At 41.9% G+C, this 25,558-nt stretch overlaps 1 protein-coding gene across 4 annotated transcripts in view; it reads left to right on the top strand.

The window, feature by feature from the left end:
• Nucleotides 1-25,558, top strand: part of CREB5 (cAMP responsive element binding protein 5) — a 430,941-nt gene that overhangs the window by 278,046 nt on the left and 127,337 nt on the right. Inside the window, exon 1 of one of the 4 annotated variants that reach the window (XM_043872730.1) lies at nt 17,386-17,592. The exons of the other annotated variants lie outside the window; for them this stretch is intronic. Coding sequence (XP_043728665.1) covers nt 17,546-17,592 — 47 coding nt within the window. The 5' untranslated portion in view covers nt 17,386-17,545. Of the gene's footprint in view, nt 1-17,385; nt 17,593-25,558 lie in introns of those variants that run through there. 4 annotated transcript variants of the gene reach the window in all.

Below are 25,558 nucleotides of genomic sequence, written 5' to 3'. Positions count from 1 at the left end.
TTTTTTTGCTTAAAAATTTTTTTTTTAAATTTTAAAGGAAAAGTCAGGGCAGGGGGTGAGCCAAATAAAGGGAAGAGGAAAAGGGAAGGGAGTGGCAGAAGCTGGAGAAAAGTTATCCCTTCCATGCCAAATACCATTTGAAGAAACTCACAAGGATGCCCCGAATCATTTGACTGTACTAGGGCCTGGTTGTCATCAATTTTTCTTGAATTGAATGCGCCACCAGCAACAAGATTTCAGGATCTGCTTTGATGTGGAGAGAGAAACAAGGATTGGTGCTCTTGGGATCCTGTAGAAAGTTCTGACTTCCCCCTGACTGATCTACTCTAGACAAACCCAGATGATATGCACAGCCAGATTTAAAAGTTCCCAGAAGTATGCTGTCAATGGGGTGAACCTGACTGGTCCCAGGGTGACCAACACCAGTTAGAGTCATCAAGGATACTAGTCCTGGGTGTGTGTCCTTGTAAGCACATCCCCTGCCCTTCTAGTTGCTTGAAACTACCATCAGGCTTTGTTGTTGGCAATTAAAATTCTACTGTGCCCCTCTCTAGGAGCTGCTGTTTTCAGGATGTTTAAATTCTTAAAGATATAGAATGTTCTGAGCCTTTTGGAGTAGTGTAATATGTTAATATGTAAGAGGAACTGTAAATATATTTCCTTTCTTCAATGAAATATGCTTAGGCTACTTCTATCCTATCTAAAGCCAGGATTTGAATAAATCTGCCTAAATATTTTCTTTGGGCTAGGAATCATTTTCTAAGTAAATCCCATTGGACGATATAAAACAATAATAAAAGGAAAAAAAGATGAAACAGTAAAAAAAAAAACCCTCAGTGTTGCATAAGACAAGAATTTGTTCTGTTTATTTGTAAACTTGCAAAATATTTCTAAGTTTGCAAATAAAATAAACATTTTTCTATACAGTTGTTTTTGAAGTCACATCCAGCCTGTCTTCTTAAGATGACAAAGCCCAGGAAACAAAAACAAATATCTGTTCAATGGAGTTGAAATTAGTCCATGTTTATACTTTTATTTGAAGGATGTGTTAGATTTTTAAAAAGCTAAAAGTGTTACTCAATTATTACTAATAGATTTTTCTAAACTTTTGCTTTGCCTTTAAAAAGACATTGTAGTGAATAAGATAATTAAAGGCTTAAAAACTTCATGTCTGCTTTTTAGTCACATTAAGTTAATCATATGTCTTCTTGCCTAATTTCCCCAACCTTGAATATTGCAGTTATATACAAAAATCAAACTTTTTCATAAAATGCTCTACAGTCAGGTTATATCATATTTTAATCTCTGTTAAACTCTATTTGTTTCAGCGTTCATTGTGAGAATATGTAAAGAAAATTCATGAAGTTTCCCTTTCTAGGTCTAATGCATAATCTCTGTTTATGCTGTTCAGTTTTTATTAAATTTCTTTGCTAACTTAATGCTAAAAAATATAAAAAAAAATAAAAAGCATATCACATCTTTTCATTTGCAGAAAAAAATTAGTGTTCTGCATTCCAATATGAGGGGTCATGTCATACATTCCCTTCCATTGTCTGGGTTTTGGAAACATCACTGGCTATGTCAAACTTTATTTTTTAGTAATCATATTTATTATATATTGATGACTATACAAAATTCTATTGTAATTATGCAAATATAAATGTAGGATCATAGAGGTATGAAACTGTTGCTATAGTTAGTGATACTTATATGTTTTCCCCTAAAGCATGGCTACAGAAGAAAAAATTATCTATTATAATCTTTAATATCATAAGGAAAGGAGGACCAAATGCAAAAATTGGAACAAAAAAGTTTACAGACTTAGGTTTTCCTTTAAACAGAGTTTGGGTGAAAACAGGCTTTATTCCAGTTTAAGTAATGGAATGTAGTAAATACTCTGCCCTTTTTGTATTATTTTTATGGTATGATTTCAGTCTATATTGGAACCACAGTCTGTTGTTATGCCTCAATCACTCTAAGGCACTGGATTTTACTGGTGGGTGAGAGTGTGAAGTTTTGTTTTTGTTTTTTTCAAATTCACAGCAATACTTACGTTGAGGGACTCCTGTTCCCTCCCTCTTCCAGGGGTCAAGGTCTCCTTTCTTACTGACCTCAGCTGCCCAGGCCTTGACCTTCCACCCTGCCCTGCTCTGATGTCCCATTTAGTGGGACCCTTCCCAGTACATAGCACAAGAAATGTACCAGTGCCTCCCCCATCCAGAGATCCTTAGGCCAGAAAGAACACATATGACTTGAGGCACCAGGAGTGCTTAAAGTAGAAAGTACTTGATTTGAGCCTTGAAGAAAGGATAGAACCATGAGCCCTGGAAGATGTGTCAAGTGGAGGGAACTGCGTGAGCAAAGTGGTGAATCTAAGAAAGGTTAGGATGGACCGTGTTGAGAGAAATCAAGCATGTCCAATTTGACTCTAACCAAAACATAGAATATATGTTGCTGAACAGTGGCAGATGAAAATATGGACTGCAACAGAATAACAGAACTGTTTACTTCAATTAGCAATTGAGAGCTTGTTTTTGAGCAAAGAAATAAAATTATGAAAGCCCCATTATGATGGTATCCTGGAAAAGATGAGAAATTAGTAAAAAAAAAAAAAAAACAGAAAAACAAAACTGATGAAGTCTATAGTTGAGTTAATAGTATCACATCGGTGTTAGTTTCTTAGTTTTGATAAATATGCTAGGGTTAAATAAGGTGCGAATATTTGGGAGAGCTCCATATGGGAAGTACAGGAAGGCTCTGTATTATTTTTGCGACTCCTCTGAAAACTGGAAATTATTTCAAAATAAAAAGAAACGACAGGGACTTCCTGGTAGTCTAGTGGTTAAGATTCCATGCTTCCAATGCAGAAGGTGTGCGTTTGATTTCTCGTTGGCCAACTAAGATCCAACATGCGATGCAATGCAGTAAAAATATTAAAAAAGAAGAAGAAGAAAGAAACAATAATAAAACATCATTATGGGACTTTATCTCCATCACAGGACCCTCACATTAGGGCTGTCAGGGGATGGGTTGGTTGTGGCTCCAAGCCAAGCTCCTAGAACAGAAGCAAAGCATTTGTTGTTTTGCTCTAAGCTCTGGAAGTCTGTTTCCTGCGTCAAGAGTCTTTGTTTCTGTAATTTCACCTGCTGCTTGGGTCTGCTTCTTCCTGTGCCATCCATCAGGATGTACCTCTCAGCTGGAAGGCTCTGGGGACCCAGGCATCAGATCCAGGGTGGACTCCTAGCTCCCTGGGGCTTTCTTTTCTTGCTTTCTGTGCCTCGTGTCCCCCACCCCCTTCCCTTGATGTCACTCTGAATATTCTTGCTGCATATGATAGAAAGTAAAATGTTTTGAAGACCAGTTAGCACATAATTTGAAAACTGCTTGAGTTCACTGCCTTTTAATAGGTGATTTTAAGTGTACATCTCCGTTAAGACCATGTACCTGGGACTCTAGGTTGGGACTCTAAAGGTTACTGTGTTTCTGTCACTGGAAATATTTTTTTATAGTAATTAATGCAGATTGAGAAGCTGAAAGTTTGTCCAAACATAATATAAACATATTTCATACATGAACAATTGTATTCAGGGTAGCATATATGAAGTTACTGTCTAGAGTTTGTTTTTCATTCCCCCTATCTCCTATGTGCCATCTAAAAAGCCTGAAAGGACAGATCAATACAAGTCAAGACAACAGAAGTTCGCTCATAGAAATGTACAGGTGTGTGTATATTTATACAGTGTGTGTGTATGCTTTCCCCCAGTCTATAGAAGTCTGCTTTGTTGATGAAGTTATAATTACATTTCCTACAACAGTCTCTTAGCCAAAAGTGTATACTCAATTGCTTGAGTTATTTAGTGACATTTATTGCAAAATGAATACAGACACTTCCTATTTAGAAATATGTTTCCTGCTTTCCATGATCTCTTCTCAAAAAACTGAGGCTCTCTTACAATTAGCTTTAGCATAAGCATACTTGGGTATCCTGGGCCAGTCTTAGATGTTGCTAGCTTCAATTAGAAGAGAGCAATCCCCCACTCCAGTACTCTTGCCTGGAAAATATCATGGACAGGGGAGCCTGGTAGGCTACAGTTCATGGGGTCGCAAAGAGTCGGACACGACTGAGCGAATTCACTTTCACTTTCACTTTAATCCTAATTTTGCAGATTGTCAGGAGATAAGCAAGAGACTTTTGGTCTTCTTCCCTGTCTCCAGTACTTCTTAAATTCTAGCAATACTTGGGTTACTCAGTTGCCAATCTTCCTGTGAGGGTTCAAACCAGATAGCAAAGCCAAGAAAGGAGAATTGAGCCTTTCAAGTCTTCTTTGTTTTGTTTGACAGTGGTCCCAAAGAAAAAGCCACAAGGTATGCTGAATTAGAGTGAGAATACATCAGTCAACTGCCGGGGCTTGGGACTTGACTCTGTCACATGCCAGCTATGTGATCTTGAGCAAGTTACTTAACCTCTCTGAACTTTTGTTTCTTCATCTGTGAAAGAAGGATGAAAGTTGTAGCAAGGTTTCATTTATTTAGTGAGAAATTGTAGATTATCTCTTAGCACATTAGTGGCATGTAGTAAGGATTTATTGATCAGTTTTTATGTTTATAATAATTATTATTACACTTTCCTATGCTTTCCTACCTCCAAAATTCAACCATGTACCTCATGCCACTGAACTGTACAACTTAAAACAATTAAAATAAATAAAAATGACCATGAATCAAATAAATCAAAGCAGCCAGGGCCCAGGACCAGGTTCTACAAACTAATATCTCCTCTTCTCAGTCACTTCACTGTCCGACTCTTTGTGACCCCATGGACTTTAGCCTACCAAGCTCCTCTGTCCATGGAATTGTCCAGGCAAGAATACTGGAGTAGGGTGCCATTTCCTTCTCCAATGTCTCCTCTACAGGGTGCTTAACATTTTTGTGTATATGGTTTGTCTATCTCAACAGAGTTGATTTAATCTCCCTACATGTAGCCTCCCACAAAAAAAATGTTTTTTCATGCTTCTCAAAAAAAAAGTTAAAATCGTAAATTTTATGTCTATTTTATCATAAAATATGTCTATTTTATCACAATTTGAAAAAACAAAACATGGTGACTGGGGAAAAAAAAGAAAGAGTTCCAACCACCCCAGCCAACCAAAAGCAAATTCACTTTTCAGAATTAAAGAACACGTATTCAGGAGGTTAGACAAGAATAAAAATTATATTATGGGAAAACCATCAGATTATGGCATAGCAACCCACTCTAGTATTTTCGCCTGAAGAATCCCAGGGACAGAGGGGCCTGGTGGGCTATAGTCTATAGGATCACAGAGAGTCAGACACGATGGAGGCGACCAAGCACAGGCACAAGATGTCAGAAGACCCGGACTCTGTTTAGTAACTCTGCCCATGGCCTGGTCCTTACACCATTCTGACCACAGCTTTTTCCTTGGGAAAAGTCCTAGGAGGATTAAATGAGGTAAGAGATTGCTTTGCCACACATATAAATTGGCATGATTGTGGCCAGAGTCCCTATTGCTTTTTATTCACTTCTATGAACAGAGCCAGGATGTTGTACAGAACTGCAGGAAAAGTGTCCTGTTTGTAATGCATTTATTTGGTTACCAAAACATCAGGGCATTTAATAATGTGCTATGAAGTAGGCCCTGACAAATTCTGATTGACAGAGACTGGCCATCTTGACTCAGTTAAGGGGAAATGCCCTGGATCCCAGCTGTTGATTCAGTGGGCCATTACCAATGCCCCTCAGCTGACATTGTGTTCAGAGCACAGCCTCCATTCCCAAGAGCCCAAAGCCAAGAACAAATTAAGGAAAATGACCCAGTGAGACTCTTGCTCTACAACCCAGAGATACCAGGCCTTCTGCCCAGGGTGCAGTAGAAAGAGCTCTGAAACAGGGGTTTGGGGTGGCTTTGAGCTCCTGACCTTTTTCTGGACTTCAGTTTTCTCACCTACAAAATGAGAAAAGTAGGGCTTTGGAATCTTCATGGTCTAACAACCCTATGAGGTTGTGTTAACAAATACTTTGAAAACTTGAGGATGTGTTCTTGCATTTCCCCCATATTTAAACATTGTAGCACTTAGCCTCACAATTACCTTGGCTTTCTGAACCCCAGTACTGACCACCCCCATCCCTCTCCTCCATTGCCCTTTCTAAATCACTACAGGCCATCTTCAGAGGAGGCACTGTTCAGGGAAATTTGGATTTGCCTGGAACAACTTAAGGATTTTCATAAAAACATCCACAATTTAGCTCTCAAATTTTAAGACGTTTCATTTGATTTTGGAAATTTGGGGTAGTAAATTTCTCAAGTTTCTCCATAAAAAAAAAAAAAAAATCTAGGTCCTCTCAGTCTAATAGAAAGGATAACATCACACATTCCAAAAAGACCCTCCCCCCCCCCATTAAAAAATGTATCCCAGGCTACCTGTTTTCTTCAGAAAATGTCTGTTGGAAAGCAGCTCTTACACCCTATTGGGCAGCTTATATTCCCAAACCATTCTGGGACCATCTCCAAGTGAGAAAAGTCTTAGAGGTCTTAAAATCACATACATTAGTAAAGTTTGTTGTTTAAAAACACGTTTTAGGATTTTCTTTTTAATCTTGCTCCCTGGCTTTTGAGACAAAAGAAGTTCTCCATCTAAAAGCCCATGGATAATTTCAATTTTACCATTTCTGCTAAGTCTCAAACATGGTAATGGATAAAGCAGAAACCTCTGTTGACAGGAAGTTTATCTCTCACTAATAAAAATTGCGCATATTTATCTGGGTGTTAGAACCATGTTTTAGCTCCCTCAGGAACAGTGAATTGTGAAGGGTAAGGTACAGAGGCAGAGAGTATCTAAAAGCTTTGACCCCAGATAGAATTTGTTTAATCTCCTTATCTTTTGTTGCTTGCAAATAAAACCCTCAAATTCTCTGCATTACAGTAATTTCTTGATGTTCACAAGTGTGGGGAGACAGGGCAGAGTGCTTGCAAGAAAGGTGATAGGGCGTTGGAAGGACTGTTCTATCAGCTGACTCTGTTGCCTGTTCATCTTTTCGTAGGCAGAGCACAGCCACAGGAGGACTGGATAGGTGATTCTCAATAAATTCATCCTTTTTGGTCATCTGAAGTAACTATTGTACTTACACTGACTTTAGGACTCTCCCCTGCCCCTTTCCTGGTTCTTCTCCCACCTCACTAACTGATCTTCCTTTTACTGTAAGAGCGGCCTTTATGACTCACTTCTGAGACTCACCCGTCTGTGGCTTTGAAGACAGTCCATCAGAATTGATTCCCAATGGATGTCTTAGCCATAACTGCCCTGCTGAGCTCAGACATTCCTACCCCTCTGCCTTCCTGATTTTTCCATCTGTATGTCACTAGCCATCTCAGATTTAACTTGTCCAGAGCAAAAGCCTACCCCTCCCCAAGTCTTCTGCAATACCAGTCTTGTTCATCAAGGTTGATGGAAACAGCATTTACCCACCTGATCGGGTCGGAAGTGGGAGTCACCCTTGCCTCCTCTTCCCTGCTCCTGTGACTATCCAGGTGCTGCTGGCTCAGTTTCTGGCTCTGCCCTCTTCTCACCTGTTTTCTGCTACCAGCCTGGAGCAAGTCTCCATCGCTGCTCCTCCAGACTATTGAAAAATCTCTCTACTGTTCCCCAAACTTGAATTCTCCCCCTCTGACAGTCCATTTCCCATATAGCCATTAATACAAATCAGATAATGGCAGTCCCTTCTTTAGACTTGGCAATGGCTCCTCTCTGCCTTACAATAAATGAGAACACTTTTGCTATAGTCTGCAAGACCCCTCCCTGCCTGTCTCAGGTTCTCTCTTTCCGTTCTCCTTCCCACATGACATTCTTCCTCTTTGTGCAGGAAACACACGCCCATCAATCCAGTTTGTTTCCTCTGCACACTTTCTCTCCCATGTCTGTACCTACACCCCTGTATGTCATTAGATTTCCAGGTAAGATGTCAACTCTTTGGAGCAATATTCTCCAAATGCTTTATGTGAAAGATTTCACCACACCCAACATCCCATCTCATCACCAGGTTTTATTTACTTTGTAGCAGTTGTCACTATCTGTCGTTATTTGCTTGCTCCTTTACTTGTTTATCATCTCTTTCCATTCATTAGAATGCTGTCTCCCTGAGGTCTGAGACCTTGTTGGTTTTGCTTTCTGCTATGTCTCTGAAATCTAGAACCTAAGACTCAGCAGCATCCTTCGACAAATACACTTCCCTCTCATTTTCTGTACTGGTGCCTCTGCTACTCTCCTGAGACCTCATGGCTTTGCATTTCCTTGACTTTCCAGCATATACTGTACAGTGAATTTGCCTTTATCTGCTAAAGTCTTTTGTGAAATGACTTGAAACCAGTTAAGAACAAAAGGGCGTCAAGAAATATAGACAGAGATATTGAAAGGGGAGACGAGAGAGAAACAAAAGGATCTTAATTTTGCTGAGGTTTGGCCAGGCCAAGAGATATCAGATAACATCAAATAGCCTTTGTTAAAATAACAGAAACTTTGACAAATTAAAATGTAACTGTCCCAGACTGAGTTATGGGGCCTTCCAGACTCGAAACCATCTAACTTTGTAAAAGTATGCTACCCTATGCAACCTAGCATTGAGGATACGGTTTCAGTGTGGGATAAGGTACACATGCACGCTAATACACAAAGACATCTCAGATTTGAGACAGAGAAGACTCTGGGTTGGACTATAAGAAATCAACAAGAATAATTTTTTTTTCACCACGATGAAAAGGCAGTTTGCTGACAGTGATTATATTCATTATATTATAAAAGGCACCATATTCATAAATGATTATGAATTCTGGAGAAGGAAATGGCAACCCACTCCAGTATTCTCACCTGGAGAATCCTGTGGACAGAGGAGCCTGGAGGGCTGCTGTCCATAGCGTCGCACAGAGTCAGACACGACTGAAGTGACTTAGCATGCATGCATGCATTGGAGAAGGAAATGGCAACCCACCTCAGTTTTCTTGCCTGGGGAATCCCAGGGACAGAGGAGCCTGGTGGACTGCTGTCTATGGGGTCGCAGAGTTGGACACGACTGAAACGACTTAGTAGCAGCAGCAGCACATTCATTTCTGAAAGTATCCAGAACTTTAGGAAAACAGCTACCCCCAAACTATTTCATTCAAAGATGAGAGTCATTAATAATGACTAATATCTCTTCATTCCCTAAATCTTGGAGGTCTTTCTTTTCTGTCAGAAAGCTTGTCTGAGTAAATGTATGTAAAAAGCTTAAAAAGTGTCAGAATGAAAGGGGCACGATGGTCCCTGACTGGAAGGGTAATAAGTGAGCAAAGACTTAAGAGACCTCTTTGCTTTGGGTATAGTGCATCACTATTTTTGATGTTCACTACTCTTTATCTTTGAGAACATTGCCATCTCCATTGCAGCATTATTTCCCAGACATTCAGCACCTTCCAAGGTTTTTCCTTTTGTCTGTCCCATGCTCAGGTGTGTGGTGTCTCTTTCAGTAGCTGTTTCAGTGGTGCTATGACCATATTAATGTGAAAGAGTTGATGCAACAGAAATTACAAGGAGCATCATTGTAATTCAGACACTTAATTCCCACTTAACAGTAGATGCATCCATTGATGACTCACAGGTCATGATCCTCATTCCCCTTCATCGGTCACTCTTGTTTTTGGGTCTGTGGATGGATAGGCACTTTACAAGGTAAAAATGAAAGACTTGTGAAAAACTTTGATACATCCTTTAGAAAGAAATGGGTAAAGAACCCTGGAGAAGGTGCAGAAATCTGTAGCATTCTGTAGCATATCTGAACCAAGACCACCGTTGGATGTTCAGTTGAAGTTCTAGAAGATAACCACCAGAGTTGTGGTGAACTGGTGTCATGCAGTAGACTTGTCAGTTACCACCAATATTCCCCTCCTCTCCCTGAGGTACCCTCCCTGTGATAGTCATTAGGAGACTGGGAATATTGCAAAGTAAACATCTGGAAGTATTGATAGTAAACATAGGAGAGAAATGCCTTGCTGAGCCAGCCACAGGTCAGGAAACCCTAATCTTATCGGGGTCTTGGAGACCATAGTTCCATAGACTGTTTGGATGGTGTTATGTTACTGTGAACACATATGTTTTCTTTTTATCCTTTTTTTTAGGCATCCTGTTTTGGAAAAGCTGGTTTTTAAAGGCTTGATCATTTTAGGGCAGACTATTCTATTTTTTACCTTTAAAAAAGGTGAAGGAAAATATGGCTCCTTTAGAGCCTGAACAATGGGAAAATACAGATTTATTTCTATTTGTTTTACTTATTTAGTTTATTTGCTTGTAATATTTCTGTGGACTTCTCTGGTGGGTCAGACAGTAAAGAATCCGCCTGCAATGCAGGATACCTGGGTTCGATCCTTGGGTTGGAAAGATCCCCTGGAGAAGGAAATGGCTACTCACTCCAGCATTCTGGTCTGGAGAATTCCATAAACAGAGAAACCTGGTGGACTACTATCCATGGGGTTTGCAAAGAGTTGGACATGACTGAGTGACTTTCACTTTCACTTTCAATATTTCTGTGACTGAGGATGACCACCTAGAATTCACTCTTTCTTGAAGTGTAGTGTATGGATCACTAGCATCAAAATATCTAGGGAGTTTTGCTTAAAAATATACTTAGGCCCCACAATGGCTTTTGGAATCTTTGGGGCAGCACCTGGGAATCTGCATGTTAGTCTGTTCTCAGGTACACTAAATCTGAAAACCACTGAGCTAGAAAAAGGCCGTGGTCTGCTGGTTGGTTATAGTGCCTGACTGGGAGTTAGCCTTCAAAGCTTTGAGATTCATCTGTGCATACCTGCTTTTCTTTTCCTGTAAAAGGGTATAGCTTAAGTTTAATGCAAAGAGAACATGCTTTTTTCTTGGGAATTTTTAACCTGGGGTCTATGGTTAAAAGGAGAGTTTCCAGTTTTTATGAGATTCTCAAGGAGGATCATTACTCAGGAAAGGCATGTTCCAACACCAACTTAAAAGCATGCTTTCCAGTTTGGGTGGGAACACTGGGCACTCAGATTGGCCCAGATGGTACTTGAATCTCTCATTCTTTCCTTTTTCTATTCATGTCAGAGGAAATTCTAAAGTTTATGAATAATGAGAAATTTAGAATTTTTTTACCTCCAAACCTGTACACCTCTTGGGCTTCATAACATCTACTTTCTCTCTCAGATGAATGGAGAGGCTAAGACTAAGTTATTTATGAATCATACAGCGCTACATATCTAGAAAGACAAAAACACATAGCCATGCATATGGAAGTGTTACTATGATCGTTTCCTTAAAGGTCTAGGTCTGAATTTCAGCATAAGGCAGGATTAACTGCACCTTTCTCTCTGGGATTTCTGATGTAAATACCGACACCAGAGTCATGTACAGGCCTGAGAGGGACAGTAGAATGTGGAAGTGGGTTTGGAAACCAAAATATTATGTCAGCAGTTTTCTCTTCCATTTATTCTTACTTATCAAAACCAACTTTTTAACTCAGGGGCTTTGCTAATAAAAACATAGATAATTTCATTTGGAAGGCCCAAGAGTTTCATATTCAGGGTTAAAAAAAATTCATCTCATCCCCTCCAGGCAAAAGTATTGGGGGGTTGATTCTTCTTGCAGAACCCTCTGAATAAATTAGTGCTGGTGAACTTCTCTGCTCAGAGTAGGGGGAGGTCAGTTATTAAATACACACAGAGTATGGAATCTCTGTGAAATGAAAAACAAGCACAAATACAATTTCCGAGTTTAAACCTTCCTTTTTTATTCCTAGTACCCTCAAAACTTCTTCAAATCCATTATTACTTTTGCAGAGTTTTTTTGTTTTTGTTTTCATTTTAACATGTTTTACAATGAAAACAGCTAATAGGGTATAGTTTCAGGGCTAATATCCAAACAAGTTAAGTCATCTTTTTCAGAAAGCCTTTTTGTGAACTGCAAAGTATACTTTGGGGGTAACTATTTAGAAAGTAGACACCCAGTTTTTGAATTAAAACTATGCAAAGGGGTAACATTCCAGATAGGAATTTGCAGCAAACGATGGTCAGGTTCTAGTGGGCACACATTTTGCTCCCCATGAACTTGGAAGACCTAGCATGTTCTGCTGGTTAGAAATAATATCACCCAAGCACTCCACAATGCATGTGAATCAAACCCTCATGCTGTCTCAAACCTTTTCAGTAATATATGTCAATTCCTTCTCAATTAAACAATAAAACTGGAAAAAAAGAAAAAAAACTAACACACCACCATTTTGGGGAATGAGTAAGTCCTGGGGGCAGTCTTCCTTCCTTTAGGACACCCCAGCAACCACACAAGAAACGCCCCAACCAATAGGAGAATGCCAGTTCATTTCACCTAGAGTTTCAATTCCCCTGGATGCTTTATATAAGAAATTGGCGGAAATAGTCTAATGTCAGCTGCTCTGATCATAAAAACCTCAGGGTGCTCATTCTGGCACTGATGCCATATGGGTTCTGGGAAAGGGGAGCAAGAGGAATCTGAGTCCCCTTGAGAAAAAAGTGGCCTAGTGCAGAGATGGACAAGGCCAACCAGTGTATTTTCCAGGATTTATTATGATGATGATTTTTCCAGGTCTTCTAGAATGTCCAGATCTTAAAGAAGCCACAGAAGAGTTGTGAGTAAGAATACAAAAGGGGAAAAGGACTTTTAGGAGGGGAAATATTCAGGGAAGGGGAAAAGGACTTTTAGGAGGGGAAATATTCAGGGAAGACTGAGAAGCCTGTCGTGCCATAGCTCTGTTCAGTCACATTTTTTGAGAACCTACTGTGTGGGAGTCAATTGCTTGCTAAGTGCTAGGGGCACTCAGATGGATCTGCCCAGCCTCTGCCCTGAAGAAGCTCACAGTTCCTGCGGAGGTAACTGGCTTATTGTTGGCATAGAATCTGATCTATGATACCTCGGGAGCCCAGAGAAAGGGACACTCCTACCCCAGCCTGGTAATCCAGCATGCTGTTCATGGAAAAGGTAATGCCTGAATTCAGGAGTTCATTCATTCATTCAATTATCCAACAAATACTCACTGAATCAACTGCTTTTCAGACTCTGCGATGGGTTTGAGTGATAAAATGACATACACATTTTTAAAATGGAGAAGTTAGGGGAAAAGTACATGTTGAGTAGGCAAAGATAATAATATTTTACAGCTGATCAAAGGGATCTCATAACCTCCCAATACCTACCTATTCCCAAGGTTTCCTGATGCTTCCATCATTAGAAATTCATTCCTTTGTCTGTCACATTCAATATCACCACTTCAGAACATCAGAAATAGACTTTGACACAAGGAAGGCCAGCAAGTTGCCTGAGGGTACTTGTAGCTAGACCTGGGATGTTGGAATTACAGTAGGTAGAAGACAGAAGTAACCAAGGGACTGACCACTCTCTTACTTTCTCCCTGGGAGTGCCAGGAGCTGGCTGTAGCAGACCCAGCCGTCTAAACAGTGAATCCCGCTTGCACACAGTTTAGAAGCATGCTGCACAGGTTGACCCAGACAGCCTCTCAGCCTCTGTCCACTGTGAAAACACAGCACACCCAAGTTGAAGGGAATGCTGAATGACACCACGTGGGTGTGCAGTGGTCTGTGACCGGAAGGTTCGCTGGAAGCAATTTGCAAAGGAGGCCTTAGAAAACCACCTGGATGGTTATTGTAAATTAAAAAAGGAAGAGATGCCACTTTTTTCTGAATAATTTTTAATACTAGGTTTATGACTGGGTACATGTGATAGTCATTAGAGCTTATTTAACTCTGAAATTATCTGGCCCCTCAAAGTCCACTGGGACTGTAGGAATCGTGGGCTAAATTTTAAGATACAATGTCTGAAAGAAGATGATATACTTTTCCTTGAAGAGAATAAATTCAGACTTTTAAAAAAATCAGCCCTGTCTAGAAAGGATCGTTATCATTTCTTACATTTGTTGTGTGTTTCCATAATGTGTTTGAGCTTAGAAATTCACCCAGCACACACAATTTACTTGAGTTGGCTGTTGTGCCCTTCAATCCTGCAGTCCAAGTTGTGCTTTTCTAGTGGGTTGATTTGGAGATAGTCCAAATGTGTTCTGAACTCTGAGCTCAAATCTCAGAGGTTTTCACTTGTTCGGAGCCGAACATTTCATCGGGAGCTGAGAGTATGTGAGTTACACTGAACAGCTGTGAGGTACCCACCACCCTCTCCCCAAGGATGACACGTTCTGAAAGGAGGGTGTTGTAAGCATTCCTGAGCAAGCCAGCTAATCTGAGGCCTAGCCGATTGGCCAGGGCCTACTTCTAAGAAGGCTCCCGCTGGAATTACAGCATCTTACAACCCTGATCTGCAAAGTCCCCAGTCTTCAGAAGAGCAGCTAGGACATGGAGGGGGCTGGGAGAGGGGGGGAGTGGCGACGAGAGGGCCAAATGGGTGAAAAAGGAAGCTCTTGAGTCGGAAGGGAATTTTCTTTTGGGAACAGGATATTCTCTATCATTAGCTGCTCACAGGAAGGGAAATAGGAAAGCAGGGTTTCTTTTCAAGTGGGGGAAACCCAACAGCCAGTGAAAATGCCAGATTTGGAATGGTGGGGAACATGGGTACTTATGTTTGGAAGGCAAATGTAAATACTCAGACCCCTTTGAACTCTGAAATTGATTCTGACTCCAGCCAGCCGTCCAAAGAAGTTTCATTACGGCGTCAGTGTGTCCTGCGCGTTGTTGGCCTGGTGGCATCACCACCATCAGGTACGGAGCCCTCGAAGTTTGGCTGGGACCACTGAACCCACTGGCCACGACACCCCTGATCAGAGGCATCCTCTCCGTCTTGGAACTTTAGGCCTCTTCCTCCTCCTGGCAGGAGCAAAGATGCTTGTGTGTCTCATGAGAGGTCTGTGTCTGTCTTTGCCCAAAACTGCCATCGCCTCTGTTACTTTCCAAGGAAGGCACAAGAAAGATACCTTTAAATAATCTTTACTACAGCAGAAGGTCCCTTTCAATTATTTCAGTGGGAAAAAAAAAAAAAATAGGGTGTACTACCTAGCAGCTTAATCCAGCCCCTGGGACATGGTCTAAAAATCCTATAGAGAGTGTTTCTCCTTGTGGTTACAGGAAGGCTGCACTTTGGAAACTGACACCACATATCCACGACTCAGCAGGTAAAGAATCCACGTGCAGTGCAGGAGACTAGGAGACGTGGGTTCAATCCCTGGGTCAGGAAGATCCCTTGGAGAAGGAAATGGCAACCCACTCCAGTATTCTTGCCCAAAAAACCCTGTGGGCAGAGCAGCCAGGCAGGCTATAGAGCTATAGTCCAAAGGGTCGCAAAGAGTTGGATATGACTGAACACAAAATAGTATTTAAATACAAAATCAAGGTGAGTTGTAGGGAGCAGAGAAGGAAAAGTGGAAGTCCTTAGCTTTATATTAACCAGTATGATCAATGGCTTGTATAAAAAGGAGAAAGTCCTTGATATAAAATCTTATCATCCTGCCCTAAAGTGGAAAGACTGGTAGGAGCCTGAAGATTTTGTTTTATTTATTCCCTGCATCAGAAGAAAAATCAATAGCTGCCTGGCAAGTCAGACATAAGTGAGTTATACAGGCCACTGACATGGTGGACCAAACTTTATAACAACCATATTTGCCGCTGTCAGGCCACAGGCTTCAGTGGCGCCAGCTGTAATTACGGCTGATCACCTCTAATTCAGAGCTGCCTGCCTTGATAAAGGTGTCACTGGAGCAACTGTGGCATCAGTGTCGATTAGGGGTGTCATGCTCCAGGCAAACTGCTGGGGAAAGCTCTTCCCCTCTCCAGCCCCCAGGGTCAGGAGACTTCTGGGCAACCCTTGCTTTTTAACTTTTCACCCTGAGTTTGGCGATAGTCCCTAACACTCTGATTTAAACTCCAAGGGACTCAGATGAACAGCCGTGTCCCCTGGCAGCAGATACCTTTAATAAACTAAGAGATCTCTCTGAAAACAGAGTTTAGAAGTTGGGGTCTACTCTACTTGATAACATAAGGAGAAACAAAATGTTTGTACCACCTATTCAAATCACTTATCTCAAAAAGCGATGAGAGGCAATAGGCTTGGGCAAAAGCTACAAATATTTTTGAAAAAAAGAAAAAATTGCAACCCCATGCCTTTCTTCTGCTTTTGTGGTATTTCAAAAAAAAAAAAAAATTCTAGCAAACTTCCCATTTTTTAAAATTACTATTTTTTTTTTTTTTCCTTTTTGAAGGAGACATTAGGGTGAGGGGCCGAGAAAATGGAGAGAAGATAGAGTTAAAATGCTGTGCTAACAAAGTGGCCAAGTGTCTGGCTGTTCTAGGTAGAATCCTGAGCAGGAGAGGTGTGCAGTGAGGGGTGGAATTCTGCAATTAAAAAAGGGCTTCACTGTCATTTGTGAAGGATAATGTTTGACTCCCCCCCTCAACCACCCCAGGCTGTTATTCCTCCCTCTGTAATTAAGAAAGAGACACACACACTGTTCTCCGTGTATCCTTTAAAACTCGCAGACAGCCCCACCCGCACCATTGCTCCCCCAGCCAGTGGCGGAACCCACAGATTGTCTTCACTTGGGGGGGTGAAGCTCTTCTAACTCCCTCTTCTTCTGACGACGACTCACCTGAGAGTGGAGTGCTAATCTCGGGAAGACAAGCTCTGTCTTTTACAACGAGGGTCCTTCTGTCTTCTGCACAAAAAAATGAGTGATCAGCGGGGGCCACGGGAGTAGGGGCCACGATTCCCGCTTCTGGATGGCTCCTCAGGCAGGCAAGTGTTTGGCCCAGAAGTAGGTCTGCCCTTGCTGACAGGGAGGTCAGACGTGACAGATCTCTGGTGGAGAGCTGATGGTTGACCCTGCACGACAGAAAACCCTATCCAGCTCCAGGACACAGAGGGGCAGTGGGGCCCTGGAAACGGATCATCTGGTTCTGAAGAAAGCCTGGGCTGGTGACCTGTCTTAGTTATTCTTGCTCATCTTTCCAACCTGCTGTTTCATCTCCATCTCTGCCTGCATCTCCACTGTTGTCCTTTCTCCAAACTCAGGGACTTTTTTTTTTTTTTTTAATGCTGATTAAAAAAAAAAAAAATCAGAACCAGTGGACCCCTGCCCACAGAACTCGGGGTCCCTCTCTGAGTCCCAGGCAGCTGGGCCATCCCCAGGCGGTACTGTTTCCCACTGTGTTTACTCGTTTCTAAGGGCAATTGCACCACTAAGGCTCCCTGAGCCTGGAACTCGGCCTGGGGCTGTTTTGGTTACATTGAAGTTTTTGCTTCAGTTCTGCCAGATTTAAATGGTGACTTCACCAGCACTGAGCTAAAAAGAAGAAGGGGGAGGAGGGCGAACCCAGGAGAAAGAGAGCGAGCGAGCGAGCCGGAGGGAGAGAGCCAGAGCCGGGCGCTAGAGAAGGGCCAGCACATTACATCATCGCTTGGCCTGGAATCAAGTGGGAAGGATGTGAGTCACTCAGGCTAGTTAAGCTTTGGCTCAAATTCTACACACACTCATTCCAGAGCGCTCATGTTCTGCACCTCAGGAGGGAATTCAGCCTCAGTGATGTCCATGAGGTTTGTTTTTCATTTTATTTTCTTTTTTTCCCGATTTTATATATTTTTTTTTTTTTTGGGGCCCCTACCGCCTTCTTTTCTTGAGTCTTTATCCTCCTCCTCCTCCTCCTCCTCTTTCTCTCTCCCCATCTCCCCTTTCTGCCGGCTTTGTTTCTCTTCTTCCTTCTTCTCTTTCCCCGGCCCCTCTGCTGGGCTCCTCTTCTGGTCCCGAAGAGGCATTTCTTTTCACTTGGATCAGAGTTTTTGTTCTAGTACAGCGACCTGAATGAGTTGAACCGAGGCTGGGTTGGGCACAATTTTTTTTTTTAAAGCAGAGGGAGCCAGAGAGATTGGAGCAAAAGAGCCACGAATAAAAAGCGAAGCGAGAAAGAGCAAACTCAGGCGAAGTTTCTCTGCCTGCAGTGTCGCTGCTAATCGGAGGAGACAGGGAGAGAGTTAAAATGCAGGAACCAATCGCTTGAATGGTGATGTAATGCAAGAACCGCAGGGTAGTTAAGTAATGTGAGAGCAAGGGGGTCAGGGTTGCAAAGCATTTACCTGCTCTCAAGGGGTTTTCAGTTTATTATCAATTGCAGTGACTGTAACTGGCTTCAGACTGCAATCTCTAATTATTCACAGACGCCCCTTTTTTATCTTTTATTATTAAAAGTAAAACTATGTTATGGTATTAAAAAAAAACATGATATTATCACAGCTGTGTATTATTTTCCACCAGGATTCTCTCTCCCTTTTCTCTTAAATGGATCAAAACTGTTGTCTTTTCATAAAAGGTTGAAGTGAAGTGACGGTGGGAGAGGGGGTGGCTTTTTGAGTGTAACCAGTGAATTGTAAATGCCTGGTGAAATCTTTGGTGTGTCCTGCTGAGCGGGAAGAGTTGTACTATTGCATTTATTATTAAGAATGTACTGTTGGTTTTTAAAGTCATAGATGATGATCCTCAAAAGTGACTATAGTCTCTCACCTATTATTTCAGCTAATGCTTAACAGCAGTTAATTTTAACTTCCTGCTCTTTCACGTGACAATTAACTTAATCCGGGTGCTAACTTTAAAACCTGTATGCTCTTCAATTATTTTTAAGATAGATTCTGTGGTCGTGGGGGAGATGATGAAAACTTCCAGATTGATTTGTCTAAAAGCAGCTAGCTAATATTTGCGAGTAAGGAATGAACACAGAATAAATGGAGAGAGGGACAGTTGATGGTGTTCTTAATGTTCTAAGGATCCAGGGTACCCAGAGAGAGAGACTTTGATGTTTTGAAAATTATTACCTCGTTTCTGTGCGTTTCATAAAATACATTTAGTGCTGTGATGCTTGGCCTGGGCTGAATGCTTTCTAAAACCAGCCAGCTTTATTAGATAGTTCTCAGCTGAAGCCCTCCACAACTAGATAGCCAGCCCAGTGAAAGATCCTTGACTCTTGGCTACTTCAAAACTTCTCTGGCTCAGTTAGTCTGGACCATCATAGAGCTGGATGCATATCGAGGCATGGGGCACATACCAGAAAGGTGTTTATGTTTATTTAATGCATGTTTGGGGTATAATTAATCACGACTTTTTATGGGTCTTCTCCCCTCTCTCCTTTTTGGGGCAGAGACGGAAGGGAAAGGGAAGGAGGAAGTAATTTTTGGAAGAAACAGTATGATGTGGTAGAGGTCAGGAGGCCTGAGTGCTAATCCTGGTGACCTTGAGCAAGTCCCTTAAAGCATCTGGGCTTCATTTGGAAATGAGGGAGCAGACAAGGTGGGAGACAAGGCCCTCCTCCCTGTGTGGAACCGATCTAAGTTGATCTCTGAAGTCCCTTCCAACTCAAAAGCTCTGCGTCTGTGTCCGAGTTCTTTAAAAGTTTTGCTAAAAGGTATTTGGCATAGCTTTTCAGAGAAAAGTACATTTGAATTCAAAATGAATTAGTGCATTGAAAGAAATGAATGGAGGAGGGTGAAGGGGAACATGTCTTTTCTCACTTTAAAAGTTGGTTTTTGTTTCTTTTGCTTTTTGGCATGAATGTGCCTCTTGTGATATTCTGTTTCCACTTGTAGCCTGTAAGGAGTCCTCAATGAGAGATAATTACTTAGGTGAGTCTGTCAAAAAGAATGGTGGAGAAATCCATCAATAGAGTAAACTTTTCTGAAAGACCCCACAAGTCCCTCAAATGCATAAAATGGTGCTAAAAATACAGGAGCCGTATATGTTTCATCCACTCATATTCATATTCAAAATGGTATTTTTAGTGAATTCCACCCCCCCAAACTGTACAACTTCTTGATAGGTTTCTGTAATTTCAACATAAATTCAAGTTTTTAGATGAGATTGAAGGCTATTTAAAATACTCAAAAACTTGAAAGGCAAAACTATATGTGCTTGTAAGAAATATAATTTTACCAAACAATATCCCTATTCTTCTGCCAAATTCCAGGATAGTAGCCTTATTGTAAAGTATGTATTTATGGACCTAGTTTAATTGTGCACGGGGAAAATTGTGCCTGTTGCGGGTGGTGGGGGGAGGTCGATTACCCAGAACTGAAACGAAACCCCTGGTGAAGTTATTAGTCATTATGCAGAGATTGATGAGTGCCAAATACGTGCTTGAGACTCTTCAGGAATAAAGAGAGCATGATTTCTTTTTTTAGAGCAGTACCATTTGTGTCGATTTGGCTCCAAGGTGTTCACCTGTAATCAGAAAGGTCCTGAAATGACTGACAGAGAGTCAGGGCTAGGAGTGTGAACCTCACTGTGATCCTCAGTCAGACTTTTATTATCTCACTTTCTCCCCATGATAACCCAGAAGAATAGGAATCATTAGCTCTGCTGTTTGGTAATTGTTTTGTTTGGAGTTTTTGTTTTGATTATTGTTGTTTTCTAATTGAAATGCGTATTGAGGTACTTGTTGACATGCATGGATTTGTATGGAATAATACAGAGATCCCATGTACCCCTTACCCAGTTTCCCCCACTGGTGACATCTGACAAAACTCTAGTAAATATCACAACCTGGATATTGGCAATGATTACAATTGGCTGATGTTATTTAGTGTTCTTATTTACTTGTGCTTATTTGTGTGTGTGTGTTGCTTTTATGAATGTGAAAACTGAGAGTTAGACTTGCCACAGTTCACACAAGCTTTAACGCCTCGAGTCCAATCCACTCAAAGTTTAGCTTGCCATCACTGACAAATTTTCTCCACCCTCAGGACCATCAGGGGCCTCGTGACTGTGCTTGACAATGAGCTATCTTGGTGACATTGCCCTTGTTTTACATTTCCTTGAGGCGTGGTCTGAGTGGCAGCTTTGCCCTCCATGGGGGTCCCTACTGCCTTGCTTCACATATTAGCAAGTGAAGGAGGAGGCAGGGCTTTGATGGCATAAAAGGAGAGGTATAAATATATTCCATCTGTATTCCAGGCACAGAGCAGAGGGATATCCACTGTCTACCTCTGTGCTAAGTTAGTGCTGAACTCAGCCTTCTTCCTCTTCCCCTGCCATTTTTCCCCTGGCAGACACGTCTACAACATGAAGGAAGGCGATGACATCAGAAGACCAGACAGTTACTGATCGGAGAAGGACTGTGGTCTTTTGAAAAGAGCATGGAGTTGGGGGTCAAAAGACTTGGGTTCAAGTCAGTCACTCCTCCAGTTACTGGTTGTATAACTTTGGCAAGTCACCTAACCTCACTGTGCCATAGCTTCTATCTTTGTAAAGTGAGGAGAGCCGTACCTACCATGTGGAGTAGTCAGGGTTGGAGACATTCTTTAAGGGCCCCAGCACTCAGTGAGATCACAGGAATCGTGTTTCAGCTGCTGCCTTCATGAGGATGCAGGAAAGGGTCCTCCCAGGTATCTTTGTGGGTGACTGACTGCAGATTCTAACTGATCATCCTATTCCCAGTATCACTCAGGCTGCTTCCTTTGGCAGCCTCTCTTCCCTTATGCCTTCTTTTTATTCAGAAAAACCAAGCAGGTCTGAGATCAAGTCAGGTACTTGAAACAGAAGTAAATGTACCATTCGGATTAAAGTGAGGTGAGGACTAGTGCTGATAAAATCTGCCAAATTCCCAGTGACCTGAGTGGAGGGAGAGATGAGAACAATGCAGGTTGGAAAAAAGACTTGCCTCCCCATTCATGCTCAGCTGTGGCTTTGTGAATGGGAAAATGGAGTGAAATGGAGAAGAGCAAATTCAGTCATGAGAACTGGATTCCACTCTGGACTTGACTAAGAGAATTTCTATTTGCAATAGTTTATGCGAGTAATGCATATCTATAGTCAGGTGAGACTACCTTTTTTTTTTTTTCCATTTATTTTTATTAGTTGGAGGCCAATCACCCCACAATACTGTAGTGGTTCCTGTCGTACATTGACACGAACCAGCCATGGATTTACATGTATTCCCCATCCCGAACCCCCCTCCCACCTCCCTCTCTACCCGATCCCTCTGGGTCCTCCCAGTGCACCAGGCCCGAGCACTTGGAGACTACCTTTTAAGCTTGTTACTTCCTTTTGTGTCTTTTCTGGTGGCAAAAATGATGTTTTGGAGATTGAAAAGGAGTTTTCCAAGGTGACAAGGGACTTGACTTAGCAACTGAACAACAACAAAAGAATGATAGTGAACTTGGTGGGTTTCTATTACAGCAATGGAGCCCAAGACTTATATCAAGGGTTTCATTCTAGGGGCCCCAAATCTCTGCTGGAAACAGACTTCAGGATGTCTCAAGCTGCATGATAAAAATGTCTCCGATTTACTAAGTCCATGTTGGTCAGGGAGGCCAGGTCAACATTCAGAGGCAGAAATTAGTGTGGACTTGAGACAGACTGCTGTCATGAGCCTGATGGAAAGTAGGGTGGTCACTTCTGAAATTGCACAGAAAAAAAGTTGAAGCAGTGGGTTGAATGCAGGCTGCTTCTTTCTGCTCTCTTTCTGTTTGGTCTGCGTGGGCTTCTGATCTTTGAAGGGAAACTCCTTTTGCATTGGAGTTTTGAAGGATGTGTGTACAAATACCTGTGCCGGGGCCATGGTCATCACACAGGGATGTGGGGAATAGCTGAGAGAAGGAAGGAACATGGGTGGCATTGATAAATGGGGTAGTTGTTGTTGCTCAGCCACCAAGCTCTTTGCCATCTCATGGACTATACCACTCCAGGCCTCCCTGTCCCTCATCATCTCCTGGAATTTGCCCAAGTTCATGTCCATTGAATCAGTGATGCCATACAAACATCTCATCCTCTGTCACCCTCTTCTCCTTCTGCCTTCAGTCTTTCCCAGCATCGGGGTCTTTTCCAATGAGTCAGGCCACGTCAATAAAAATTCTGTGGTCCAAATTTAAGTTTACAAAATTTTTCCTATGTTTTGGCTGTGCCATGCAGCATGCGGGATCTTAGTTCCCCAATCAGGGATTGAACCTGTGCCATCTGCAGTGGAAGCTCAGTGTCTTAACCACTGGACCTCTGGGGAAGTCCTTAAGTTTATAATTTTTAAACAGACTTTGCTAGTCTGATCACACTATAGTAAAGCTTGGTGCTCTCAGCAATGTGTATTTCATGAATTTTGGTTGCAACCACAGCAGTTCCTTGACTACTTATATCCTTGAAACCTGAAATTGACTTGACTGAGCACTCCAAAGTCCATGATGCAGTACACATACACTTTATAACAAGTCCATACATCTTTTCTTCCTGTGCCTACCCTGGCAGGAGAGCTTATTTAATGATTGATGAAGCAACGCTACACCCAAGAAGAATTAATCAATAGTTCGCAATCGTTATGGAGAGTGCAACAGTAGTTATACAATAGCCAAGACCCGTCTAGCTATCAGCAGAGTCTTCCTTTCCTCCACATGATACCCAAAATTGAATTCTACCTTATATTTTTTTTTCCTTGTTGTCTTTAATGACTGAAATAGAACTGGATGTGTCAAAAACAGCAAAGCCTAGAAAAAAACAGTAAGGCTTCAAAGGAATGCCAAGCTATCTATTAATGTGTAGACTCATCACTCATCTTAATGGGAGATGGGAAATGGGGCCAAGAGGCAGTCTTCTATAAGCTGGAATGCCTATCATCAATTACTGTGCCTTAGGAGCCTATGAACTTTTAAAATCAGAGATCTTTAAAGGCTTAAAGTCATGTGGAGTTGGGTAAGTATGCTAACATGGCAGAGGGGCCAGCTGGGCCTCTTGTAGCCTCGTGAACCTGGCTGCCCGTTTGGCTCTGCCCCTCTGCCCTCAGTGGAATCTATAGCACTGCTAAGGAGAGGCTGCAAAGCGAGCTTTTTTGCAGAAGTGGAGCCTCTTTATTTGAAATCATTATGTCCCATGTAATCGTGTCCTTTGCATTGCTTTGGATTCAGACAGATCTGTGTTCAAACTCTGGCTTTACCACATGTAGCTGTGTGATTTTTGATCTGTTGAATGCTTCTGATCCTTGGTTACTTCATCTGTGAAGTAGAATCCATGAGATAATGACTATAATGCACTTAGCATGGAATTAATAAATGTTCCATAGGTGTTAGTTATTTAATGATGAGACTGGCTGACTTTGTTTGGAAGTCTGGGTAATGGTCTTTTGGGGGCATCAATAGTATAGAGAGAAACACCGTTATTTAGTAGTTCCTTTCCAGAAAGGTAAACTGAGTCATGGAAGGCCAGGGAGGCTGTGAAGAGGACAGGTGAAGAGAGAAATGTAACACTGACTGTGTACTTTGTGATCATTTCTTCACTAGCCAGAAAAGAAGGCTTAAAATCTCACTTTAAAACAATTTATTTCAGAGTTAAGAAGCTCTGGGTCTCCCCCACCCCACATCTTTTAGTTAAGTAGTAGATAGGAGATATAAGAGACACAGGTTCAGTCTCTGGATCAGGAATATCCCCTGGAGAAGAAATGGCTACCCACTCTAGTATTCTTGCCTGGGAAATCCCATGGGCAGAGGAGCCTGGCGGGCTATAGTCCATAAGGTCACAAAGAGTCAGATACGACAGAAGCGACTTAGCATGCACAAATTTCTTTTTTAGATGGCATAAAGCAATTTTTCTTCTGCATCTGCCTCTTCTTTACCCTCTTATTTATCATAATACTTCAGTCAGCTCAGCAACACTCTGCAAAAAAGGGCTGATCTCCTTTAATTCCTCTGGAATTAATCATAATAACAGCAATTATGATAAACCCATTTAGTATAAATGTACATGTAAATTACTCTCGTGTTGCATTTTCACCTTTAGTTTTGCTTTCACCAGCACCCACCCTAATATGGTTTATGAAGTGGCCTCTCGCTAGCTGAATTATTTTTCTTAAGTCAGACCTTCCCCTCGCTCACTGTGAGGTTGCTTGTTGCCATTTCCTTCCACCGAGGGTAAAGAGGAAGCTCTTATGTACAGGTCACAAGAGATGGCATTTGCTTTGCCTTTATGCTCAGCATCTAGAGCTTCCTTAGCTATAGAATAATAATTCTATCATTCTAATGCCTTGATGAGGCAGAAGTTTTAAAAACCTGTAAACCCAGCCCACTCACCTTACCGATTCAGAAATTAAGGCCTCTCCAAAATGTGACAAAGTATCTGATATTCTAAAGCTATTGGATGCCAGTGCCAGAACCCGGCTCCAAGGCAGTGAGGAGCACATTTTCACCCTGCCAGGCTCTTGGACTTCCTGGACCCAGGAGTTGCATTTTCTAGCTCAAACATATGCTTCTAGTTCCCCTTTTGAGTTCTGGCTCTTGGGATGGTGCAGTGGGGAGAGTGCAAAGAAAGATTCTGAGGTGCAGGGGCACAGAAGAGCCGCTGGCAGGCTGGGAGAAACTGGGAGTCATTCAGGCACCTGGCTGGGCAAACACTCCACCCTCTGGTCTGGAGGGAGGGGTGGAGAAGCAGACAGATAGTCTGCTTTCTGCCTCCAGCCAAAAGCTCCCCGGTGTCTAGTTAGTGGGTGGGGCGTCCCTTCGTCCCTGTCTGTAGGTGAGATGGGGTAACCGTGCAGGACCCAGG

Source organism: Cervus elaphus, chromosome 18 (genome assembly GCF_910594005.1).
Source record: "Cervus elaphus chromosome 18, mCerEla1.1, whole genome shotgun sequence".
Classification (NCBI taxonomy): Eukaryota; Metazoa; Chordata; class Mammalia; order Artiodactyla; family Cervidae; genus Cervus; species Cervus elaphus.
This window is presented reverse-complemented; position numbering and strand designations above follow the sequence as displayed.